This window comes from Falco rusticolus, chromosome 4 (genome assembly GCF_015220075.1).
Source record: "Falco rusticolus isolate bFalRus1 chromosome 4, bFalRus1.pri, whole genome shotgun sequence".
NCBI lineage: Eukaryota > Metazoa > Chordata > Aves > Falconiformes > Falconidae > Falco > Falco rusticolus.
In genome coordinates this window covers 90,958,407-90,970,548 of record NC_051190.1, presented here as the reverse complement: position 1 = coordinate 90,970,548, position 12,142 = coordinate 90,958,407, and the positions used below count along the sequence as shown (strand labels likewise).

The 12,142-nt window shown below is 36.2% G+C and overlaps 1 protein-coding gene across 5 annotated transcripts in view; it reads left to right on the top strand.

The window, feature by feature from the left end:
• The window catches only part of SUGCT (succinyl-CoA:glutarate-CoA transferase), a 337,866-nt gene that overhangs the window by 65,554 nt on the left and 260,170 nt on the right, over nucleotides 1–12,142 (top strand). For all 5 annotated transcript variants that reach the window (XR_005103899.1, XR_005103900.1, XM_037385361.1 and 2 more), the window contains exon 9: nucleotides 2,098–2,193. Coding sequence is in view for 3 of the 5 variants with exons in the window: in XM_037385361.1 (XP_037241258.1) it covers nucleotides 2,098–2,193 (96 nt within the window). In the remaining 2 variants the exon portion in view is untranslated. The remainder of the gene's footprint in view (nucleotides 1–2,097; nucleotides 2,194–12,142) is intronic.

The window sequence follows — 12,142 nt, the reverse complement described above, 5'->3', positions numbered from 1 at the left end:
AACTTCTTGTGAAGAATTTATGAAACTCATAGATCTATTTCTACAGCATAAAATATGAACAAATTAATGGAAAAAAATTTTGGCTCCATTATATTCAACATCAATATTTTAAGATTTCTGTTTCACAAGGTTTTAATTCACTATATCCTTCCCAGAGTTTAGTCTGGTATAGCGTTTCCTTCCAGAAGTGTGAAAACTTAAATGCATGTATCACAGAGGGCATTCTTGTATCTTTAAAAGCCCATTGTAGCACATGCATCTCTCCTGTCCGTGAAATTTGTGTGGAATAACGCAGCTGTATAGTGTTACACACAAATATGGAATACCTGATGATATTTCATCATCATTGCATAGCCATTTGCTTTGGCAGAAAGAAATATCACTGTGGAGTGTGACCCCAAACTGAAAAATGACAGGAGCGATGGGTCTAGGATATGTGTTATTAATAAGTAACACACTTTTGTGACTCATTAAACTCTCTCTGTAATAACAGTGTGTTTCATTCTGTGTTGCTGAGGAAAGTTGCAAACCTGAAGAAAAAAATTTTTTTTACGTACTCCCAGATCCATTTCCTTAATTGCTGAGATTTTCCTGGGGACTGAAGGACAGACTAGACATTGTTCAATGTTTTAGCTGAATGAAGTGACACTGGGCTATAATAAGCTGCAGCTGAAATCCAACTACAAAGTGTTTTCCAGCAGTACTTGGGAATAAAGCTTTGTATTTGTAGTTGGTATATACAAATATAGTTTTTGTCAGCAGTTCCATTCTTATTTGCTGTATGTTTTCCTAGGTTTTCTGCTGGACTAAATCACTGTATCCATGATTTAGAGTTAAATATTTGCTTTAAATGTGAGAGTGACCTATTCACGTTGACTTTTCAGCATATATTGAGATAGAAGAAAATGAAATGGCATTCTTTTTCTGGAAATTCTGATATAATTCACATATATATTGGAGTGTTAATAGTGGACTCTGCATTAATTACTGCAAGTTTTGTTGTAGATTAGACATTAGTAGGCACAGAATAGTGTAAAGGCCTGGGTCATCATAGGAAATTTCTTCCATCTAGGGAAGAAATATGAAGAAAATAATATTTTTGGGAAAAAAATGGTCACATGGCCTATTTACTTATTTACTATTGCACTTACTGGCACAACTAGTTAACAGCAGAAAAAATACATTGTGTCTGGTGAATTAGTGATAACCTTGCATGCTAAATGTGATGCATTACTTTGCTTCAGATATATTCATACACTGTTCTCTCAAAGAAATAAGAATAAAGAATCCGCCATTGATTATAACAGAACCACTGATTTTTATGCATCACTGCATCATAAAAGTTCACTTCTTTTTCCTAAGATACATTCATGCTTGCAAACTATTTATTTATCCCCTCAAATCGTGGTTACCAAATTAGCATGCCATATTTTTCACAACATTAATCTTTCTCCAATTTTGTCTGTCTGACTAATAACTTGATAAATCTCTCCTTATCTTCTAATGGCAGATGATTTACCAAGGCCTACCACTTAATTAATATTACAGAGCATGTGGGGAGCTGAAGAATTCAGAAGTATTTTCCATAGCTTGGACATGTAAAATGAGAAGCATAGGAGAAAATAAAAATAATCTTGTAACTGAGAAAAAGCCTTTGTGATTTAAGCATGGGATTGAGGTTCAGGAAATGGTGAGTTCTATCCCACAAATCCATCATGCTTCCCACTAGACTCTGGGCATGTCACTGATTTTTTTTTTTCCCTTTGCTGCAGTTGACCATTTTGCAAAGGGTAATACTGTCTTATCTCTTAGGGTAGTTGAATGCTAGATTTCTCTAGCATTAGTAATGTTATAGGACATGCATTATTTTTTGAGTTTATTGAGTTGTACTTACACAAGCACTTCCATGATACAGATGTACCCTGATTTTTTTTTCATATTAAAAATATACATAATATGTAATATATAAAAGATACTTTTTTGATATAAGTATTTTAACTTATCTATCTGAAGTGCATATAAATAGACAGAAATCTCAGAGAAATTGTCAAGGAAGTTTCAGCTTTCCTGAATACTTTGCTTTTTCTCCATTTCCAGGTTGCATGTCTCACTCATGTAGCAGCTAATTACCTTAATTGCAAAATTGAAGGAAAACGCTGGGGTACTGCTCATGGGAGTATTGTTCCATATCAGGTAAGCAGAAAGCAACATTTTTTTTTTGTTCATGGAATTCATGATTTTGTGTATTACGAGAGTGAGAACTGACTGACTTTTCCCATGATCTGCTGTAGTCTGTAATGCATCTGTGTCTGGGTAGGACAAGGTTCTGTTGTTCATTGTAATTTCTGCATTTTGAATATTTCTTCATGAGCAGTAGGTTAGTAACAGAACACTGAAATAGATCAAAGGTGTTTGCTGAAATTGGATGACTTTAAAGCTAGCATGATGACTTGATTGGTTTTCACCTGACAGAAACATTTTTTTTTAAGGGTTACCTGACTTCCATACCAGTTATAAACTGAATTTTTTTGCCTCTGAATGTTGATATTTTTATCTTGTTGAGTCTACAAGAACAATCTAAATGACCATGAAGATCTTGGAATTCTGCATATTTATAGTTTTCTGTTGATTTTGCTCCAAGTCACTGCAGCTCAGTGAGACAACAGGTTGGCAAAATGAATTAAGCAGACATCAGATCTCCCCAGCAGAATCCGTAGTCTGCTACATCTAATGAAGAGTTGAAATTCCTTAAAATAACATGACCTTCATCATATAAACAAGCATAGGGGAAAAAAAAAATGCTGCAAGTTTTATCTTCTGGCTAGCATGGGAAACTCTTCCAGTAAGCAAAATTTTGTTATTTTCTAGCTGATCATTTTGTGTTCTTGGTTGAAGTCATGCTAACGTATGGAGACTGGGGCATATATTTGATTTTAAAAAAATCTATTCTTTATTTCATAATTTTTGGCACTTCTCATCAAATAATCATGTTTGGAACTAGCTATGCAGAGCCTGAATTTCTTAATTTCTGGACAGAGCCCTTTAAATCCTGAGAGGGACAGTTCCCAGTGTTGGGCTGGCAGAACTACACCTAAACACCACTCAGTTTCTTTACCATCTCCTTTTTTTTTTTTCTTTTTTTTTTTTTTTAGTGAAAGTGAGGGAAACTTGATGTATTGCCTTCTTCCTAGTGGTGAAGATGGTGCTGATCACATCAAAAGATTTGCTGTTTATGCCCACAGAAACTCTATAATAGTCATTACACAGAACACTACCCCTGGCTAAATATTTGGTCTAAAACCAAAAACATGTGCTGTAAGAGCTACGTCTACATGAGCTAGGAGACTTTTTTCCTGTACACACCACTGCATAATCAACTGTCATGTAATGACAATGAATTGACATTACATTGTCAAATGTCAATTCATTATGAATTAGGTAGAACAGATTGCAGATTGTCTCAGGTTGTTGGGGATGTCATGACTTTCTGTGGGGATGGGTTTGGTCCTGCAGTGTTCTTGTGTCAGGTGTAGTGGAGCACAGCTACGGCTCTGGCTGGTACAGCATAGCAGTATGGCCATGTTTTCTAGAACCAACTCTACATGGCCCAAGGCAACCAGACATTCACTACACAAGCAGTTGTGTTCTGCTGTGTTTCTGTGATGAAACCTTTTGGTACAACCCTTTTTGAACTTTGGTATGTAGAAAGGATAGAACAGATACGAAGTGTCTGAAGTTTGTATAAGCAAAACCAAAAACCTGACTGAACAAAATGTTTTATCTTCACTGCACTGCATTTGGCTGAATAACTGAAACTTGCGGTCTTTTATGCCCTTTTGCCTTTGTTTTTCCATAATCAAAGCAAAGAGAAAGGCATACACTGAGTATTCTTTGTTTCTTTTTTCATAGACAGCTCTCTAGATTTACAAAATCTGAGGAGATTGTTTTAGCTGCTATCACCTGGTTTAATCTAGATTAGTCAATACCTTTTTTTTCTTTTCAAAAAAATAATATCTAAAATATGGTTCCTGTGTTCTGCATGCTGCTTCTGTAGTAGCTATTACAAATATTACCTCAATATTACAAACAATTTTAATTTGAATTTTTTTGTTCTAAACCTGTAATTAGGGTGGATTTACTATGGGTGGAGTTGTGTGTGTGTGTGTGTTTATGGCTCATCTCTTAACATTCCATCAGCTAGTATGGTTATAATTCTGATTGTAACCATAAGTATATTATGCTTTCTAGAGTTTATTTTTTGCTTTACTAGCATAAGCTATACTTAGACTGCAAAGCTCTTCCAAAACTTGAATTAACCCTCACTGTTGCTATTGTACTGCTTTTATAGTTGCTTCTAAAGCTCATTTGTAATATGGTTTCAAACAGAACTTTAAAACCTTGCTTTAATCTTTCATACTAGTTTTTGAATATACTGTCTTTTTCTTACTAAACTAATATTTGACTATCACGGTGCTATTTTTTACAAATAAATGTTTTTGTTTTTTTCCTGTTTAAAGATATTTTGTGCAAGTGACCTATAATTTGTTCAAATAATAAAAATCACGTTTTAGAAAATTGAATTTCTGTATATTTCAGAACAAGTATGTGGTAGTGAACTGTTGGGTTTTTTTCTTATGTCCTCAACTTTATTTTGTTTTCACTTTCTGTATTTTGAGTTTTCATACAGGTAGTAAGTTACAACTTTGAAGTGATACAGAGTTTGCAATCCCGCTAAAAAGTGTCAGACTGTTGAATCATGGAAGATTGGGTAAACATGAGAGATCCTTTTGTAGATATCAGAAAATAATTTACGTCATCTTTCCATGTGGTGGAAGTCTGATCACAGTCATGTTAGAGTACTGACCAGAATTTAATAAAAAATACATCAAAAGCATCTTAAATATGTACATAAATAGTACCATTTTTTTCTTCCAGTTCTTACACTAAGTATTCTAGTCCTCTAACATATTCAGTAGTATATACTGAATGCTATTGTGGCTTTTATTTCATTGAGCTTCAACTGAACAGTTTTGTTCAGAATATCCTTGCAAATGGCTCTATTTTTTTCTATTTATAAGGTCAAATTTAGTTTTGAGTATATCTCTGTAATTTCACTGAATTCCCTGTTGCTTCTTGACTAAAATCTAGCTGCATAATTTGGCCCTGAATGTGTTCTCTAGATTGACCTTTCTTACTTTTCCCTGTATTTAAAAACATAAAAATCTAGCATTAACGGGCAGCTGGGTTTTATCTTTCCTGAAACTATGAAGATGTATAGCACCTTTGAAAATGTATTTCTGGTCTGAGCAACAAGTTCTTAATAAGAGATGTAAAGTTTGGTATGCAAGGACTTACATACTCTTTTAAGGTTTTTTTTCATTTTCTGATGATGTACTGACTTCATGACACGATCATCAGAAATATCTGAGTTTTCAGTTCTGTGTGCTCAATACCAGAACCGAAAGGAAAGGCTGTGAACCTCTTTGAGTGTACACTGTCTTTCTTTCAGCATTCCCGTAAAGCTATCTGTAAAGGTTTGTCATAGATTTTCAACCCAGGTGAGCATTGCGATGTGCCAGAAAGATGAATAACTCTAGATTCTAATAAACCAGAATCAGGAATAGATTTTTGAGTGCTGAACCCTTCATGAGAAATTATCTACTTTGAGTATATCTGCTTAATCAGAGTGATGTAGTTTGAATAGGTCACTCCTGTGTTAGTACATGTAATCAGATCCCAATTTGTTCAGTTTCAAGTGTTAAAACACAAACCTTGAGTTTGGGGCTGTATCTTAAACGTAATTAGTGCAATTTTTTTAAACAAGTTCCTATAATGAGACACCTTGTTTAGCTACAGCCGCTCCATGATTATCCAGAGAAAATCAGAGGCTTAAAAGCATCTGGTTTACATAATTGTGCTGAAATATGAAGTTGTATTAATTGTTTTTCATTTGGGTTGGTAAGGTCTTGCCTCATTCGTGTGGTTTCAGCAATGTAGCTATGTTGCTTGTACCATTGCATGAGATCTAGACATTCACTTTTTCATCATCCAACTGGTCCAGTCGGAATGGATATTCATCCTCCTAAGAAAGTCTATTGTAACCTGTGTGTTTAGAGATGTTTCCTGTGGCAGCTTATCACCCTGCCATCAGACACCCGGAGCAACACTTTGAAGCAAACTTCCAGCAAAAAGCATAGGGCTGCTTTCTCTTGGTCCGTAATGCTGAAAGTCTCTTTAGAAACTGAGAAACCAAGCTCTTACAGATATCCATCCCCACCCACCCCTGCAATGAAATTGATATTATTTCTGTTTCAGATTTGTTTCTAAGAGTCACAGGGTCTTCTCAAGTATGCTTCAATATATTTTCAGAATATGCGAAGGGAACCATTCTGCACAGAAGCTGAAACCACCAGACAGGAAAGAAATTATTTTAACAAATTATCTTTTCTGTTGACTGACTTGTGCATTGCCATAACTCATCAGACCCAATGTTAATGTTTTTTATATTAGAGCATCACTTAGATTCTTTAAGCATCAACCTCTTGTTGTGCTAGCCATATAATTTCCCTCATATGAGGAAACTGTGTCTGTGTCAAAGGCCTTGCAGCTGGAATATGTTATGAGAACCAAAGTATAAGCTCATAAGGAAATGAAAGGTATGAGGCAGTAGGAAGATGAGTATAGTCATAGATATAAATATCTCTGCATTATTTTTAACATAGGGATCTCATATTTTTTGCTTGTGGAATTTCGTCCTGTTCAGGAGTCTCACTAAGAAAATCCCACTCATGTCACTTGTGTCTCGCCACAGGAACAGGGAAATGCAGTGAATTGTTATTTACCTGATTCATCTGGCAGAGTTGCTTTTAACTCAAAAGTGCAATGTGCACCAACTTCCCTAATTCAGCTCTGGAGAATCTCACAAAGCTTTTCGCTACTTTTTTTTTTTTTTTTTTTTTTTTAACTTTCCAGCAAAGAGGACAACATATTAATGTCAATTGTTCAGAAATTTCAAACTGCTTATTCCACCCAAGAATTGTGATATGTAGTTTCTTTTCTGTCTTTATGTGGTTTTATTGGGATACTTCTGCAGTTAGTGTCTTGAAATTAAAATCAACATAGAATAGAACTTGGATTGTTTGCAAAGTTTTGTTTTGTGCATGAAACTCTCCTTAAATAAGTCCAAAATGGATGTTATGGAAGAAAATCTTTCTGCTCTGTAATTGCCCAGTCAAGGAGAAGATGGAACTTATGCACCAGAAAGAAATAAAATGAAAGTTTTATTTGGGGGAGTTCTAGATTCAGGAAATGCAAGATAACCATTCGTACTCTGTGAGCCTTACCTACGTAGTACTCACCTGGACTGTTTAGACTGCCTTGGGGGCCCAGTGTCCTGTACTGTTGTTCTGAGCAATGAAATAACACTGCTGAAAGTATAGCCCATTTGACATGAAAATTATATGTATCACAGATGAACTGAATAGCAACTTTGTGCTCTCAAGCAGCAAAGCGTGCCCTCTCACACTCAACAGATTCAGTTGCCAAAGAACAGCCTGGCCATCCTCAAGATACATGTCTTGACACATACGATGCATACCCAATCTCCCAGGTACTTTAGTGGCCTAGCGTATCTCCTTGAACTGCTTACCTACAGGTCTGGGTTTTTAACTAGCTGCTTCCTTTCTATCTTTATCTTACAAGGCACAGGAAAGGGAGAAGCCAGAAAGGCTTGTGTTATCCTGGATTCTGTAAACCAAGAAAACACGGCTATCATTTGCAGGACTTTTCTCTTTCTCCCTTTCCCTTTCCCTTTGACAAGTTTGTAGATTTTCTTACTAGATTTTTCAGAAGTGTCTTACTGTGGTACGACTAGATGAACTACTCACTGCACAAACATTTTTGTGTTACTGTGATTAGGGGGGACCGCAGCTGGTGCTCTGCTTCTAAGAACTGCTGGAGTCAGGATTCTGTTTCCTTGCCATTTCAGTCAAAGAAAAGGTATAGTAGTCATCTGTGGGAACCTGTGCAGAAAGCCGCCCATTTATGAGGCATGAATTCTAGTTATTCAAACCTGACAACATTATATTGATACTTTTCTGGTGATCCTCCTTCAGTGAGTTGTCAAGGCTCTTTCCTGAGAAGAGCAGCTGTCTGGAAACCAAATCAGTAGATTTGCCTTAGGCAGTTTTAGATATGTGCTCGGTGTATAATGTGAGATGTAGTTAGAACTTCATTCATATATATCCTATCCTGCCATAGAGACAGCACTTTAAAGAAGCTGATCTTGTATACACATAGAATAGACAGCTTTTTACCTGTACACAGGAACTTTTCAGATGGAAATGAAATGCATTTTTAACTTAAAACATGATACCTTTTTTTTTTTCCCCTGAAGGAAATCCTCTTGCACTTTCCTATTTTAGGCGATGCCCACGAGGTATTTTTTTATGTGTCTCACACTTTGAATTTGCAGTACAGATATGTATTATCACAATTATTGTTAAGGAATGATAGCTGATAATTGAGACTGTTTCATTTTTGATCTCCTGGGAAGTGTCACAGACTATTTTGTGTCTATTGTAAAATATTCTTATATATATATACTTGTATGTGTTTGAACTTATATATATATTTATGCTCATTTAAACTGGGTGTGTATTAAGATTATTAGTCTGTAACTTGTCTATGGTCACATGAGAAAAACTTTAACGAAACTAACATCAGAACACATGATGACACTGATGTTCAGTGTCATTTAGTGGACATATGTCTCTTTTATGTGTGTTGTTCATTATTTCCCCCACATTTGTCCGTTGCTGGGGTGAAGGATCTAGTTTGTATTATTTACAGCAGCATGGTTAGCCTCCAAATGTATTGCAGGGTTACCAAGCATTACATATTTGTATATCCATGTGAAATTGTAATTCTTAGGAAGGGCAGCATAACAGAGCCCTGATTAGTAGATTGCTCTTCAGATTGTAACCAGTTGGAAAGTGGTGAAAGTAGGACCTGTGGGCTTGTGGAGGAGATACTGACTGCAACTGAATCAGTGCGTTCCTCTAATCTGCTAGGGCAGAAGAAAAAACTTGGCTTTTCCTTTTCTGAAAATTTGTTTCATAGTTGTAGTGTAACTGTATAGTGCAGCCACTCAAAAGCTGAAACGTGTTTGAACAGTCTGAAAGAAAACTCAGCAATCTGTGTGCGACAGTATTACTTAATGACTCCTGACATCATCATCCTGCATACAAAAATAGTGATTTGTATTGCCATTGTAGCTAGGAACTCTATTAAAATGCCACAGTCTCTTGTGCAAGGTATTATACAAGCAAGACAGATCAGCTCTTTCTGGTCAGTAGTGGGGAATGAAACACAAAGGAATTACTTTAAATGACTGAAATGAGGGAGGGCTTTGGTAGTGTTCACAAGCTTTTAGAGCTGTGTTTTCTTAAGAACTTGAGGATCTGGTGATTTGTGATGAATAATATTCAGTTTTGGGGCATAGGAGAGATTAAGGCACGTCCATGTGATATTAACTTTATGAAGACAGAAAAGTGAGTAAACAAAAAACCCAGGAAAATTCTTACCATTGTTTAATTGATATTCAGGTGCTTGCTTTTGCCAAGTGGAGCTTGCAACAGCTTTGGTTGGACAAAGGTGATTGTTGTGGAAGGGTATGTCCACTAGATGTCATTCATGTAATCTAGTTTTTGTTGCAGCATTTATTTCTAAGGAGCTATGTAGGATCGTAGATACAAATTATCAGCATTATTAGCTGCTTTCGTATACGCAGTGCTTTTGACTTTATGTATGTGTGGTGTGTTACAAAATAATATTCCGATTGTCTCTGTGATGAGTTTGACGTGCCATTTAGTCTAGAACATGTCTTTACATGTTTTTGCCTACAATGACGTTGTTGCATGAGTAGATGTGTTACATAAGAGCACCCAGGTGAGCTGTGTGTAGTCTGTAACTGTTCTGCAAGGAGAGGTGTGAGTGTAGTGGTAAGGAAGCTATGCCCAAAAGGGAAGAAAAGGTATCCTGTAACTAATATATTTCCAAGTAAAATATGTTATTTTCTAAGCAATTTACACCTCAAAGGGCAGTTCTTTAGAGAAGTGCATATCTGATTAGGAAAGGTGGCTCAAATTTCATAAACTTATACAAGTGGATTTATATACTCACAGATCTTAGCTGTAGGACTGTGCTTCCAGTACTTGGTTTGTGTCACTTTATTAATATTGGAGACATTTCAAATAGAATCACTTTAATCAGGCTTAAATGAAATACTCTGTGTGTGGACAAATGAAAGGTGTATCTGACCATTCAGGCAGGCAGGTTGGTAGGATCTGTACAGATACTAGCAAAGAGTGCTTGCACCCCCCACCTCCCTCCCCCCATCTTTGTAGCATGACATGTGTTACTAATTGCTAGACAGCTTCTGGGAAGCAGTATCTGTATTCTCATTGAAGAGCGACTGCTGCAACATTGGCCTGTGCTCTTTCCCACTTTCAAGTTAGAGTAACTACAGCAGAACTGGAAGCTGGAGATCACAGCTTCCTCCAACCTCCCTCTCCCCTTCCATATGGAATAAAGAATTTCTCTGCCCTGTGTAGTCAGCCAGAGGGCAGGATGGGGAAGTGATAATCCTCTTGGAATGAGCACTTGCATGAAAAATGATAAATGCTACATTGCATGGGGATTAACACTTGCTTATGAACTTGCTTTTAATGGAGTGATGCTTCTCTTTCAGCAATGTGAAGGTTCACTGTATTTGCAGACCTGATTAGAACCTTACCACTGTTCAGCCAAAAGGGAACCATCTGCCATCAGAAACAGAACGGTGTTTGAAACTGTTTCACTCTCTTGCATATTGTCCTTAAGAATGTAAAACACTCAGTTTCGAATAGCATTACTTCCCTAGAAGATGCTTGTTCCCCACATCTTATTGCAACATTCTTCCTTCTCTCATCATGAGAATTGCATTTCTGCTCATATCTAACGCATCTGTTGAGGCCTGTGCTTTGTCACCATGAAACTCTGAAACATGACTATCCAGAGCTAGTTTAATGAATGGAGTTGCTGCATAATCACTTCTATTCTAATTTTTTTTATGGGAGAGCTTACGATATCCTGTGAGGGTGTTCACAGAGTGGGTCAGTCTGTGAGTAGAGTTTATGAAGGTTTTTGGCATCTCTAGATGTACTTGGTATCGAGCACTGCTTCATGAAGATTTATTATAGAATGTGATTGCTGCTTTGTAGGATAACCCTTATTTTCACAGTAAGCTAACATGTCATGCAAATTTGGTCATTAATTTAATTTCCAAGCACTGATGTATACTAATAATTTGGCATAGGCTATATAGTTTCCTGTAAAAATATTGTGTTATGGCTACAATAAGCTTGTTACTACTCCACGCAGTAATAACTGTGATCCTCCAGTACACAGGTAGCTTCTGGAATTTAATTGGAAGGGTAGCATTTTTGAGAGAGTTTTTGTTCTATTTTAAAAAAATGGCATATGCACTTAAGAAGTCTCAGTCTCATTGCCTTACTAAAACATTGAAGTTTTAAATGTTAATCTACTTATGATAATAAGCTTTAAATTGCATTGCTTTTTAATGTTGTTTCTCATGCCCTTACTACGTTCAGATATAATGTTGCATGATGCTAATGCAGGTATTTTTACCAATACTCTCACTAATAAAACTGCATGGTAAAAAGACTAAGAAATTGTAACCTAAAGCTTTGTCTATTATTAAACCCCTATTATTAGCAAAATTGTTTTGATTAGCTTACTTCTTAAGGTAAGCAGGGCTTCTGCTACAAGACTTGAATTCAATTGTAGTGAGAGTGATAATGGTGAAGGCGAAAGATAAATTTTTTGAAAGTAGTTCTCTGCTTTGACAAAACCATAGTTCCTGGCCATCACCTAAACCACAATATTTTCTCTTATACTGGAATTTAATGACACAATACAAATTAAGCTAGAGAAGTTGATCTTACATCTGTATCCCAAAGGCGATCTCAACCAGTTTTAGCTAGTCTACACCCTCACCTTTGTTCCCTTTATATCTAGGACACTTTGACAGATGTTTGTCCCAATTTCTCTTCACCAGAAGTTTTGAAATACTTGCTATAGT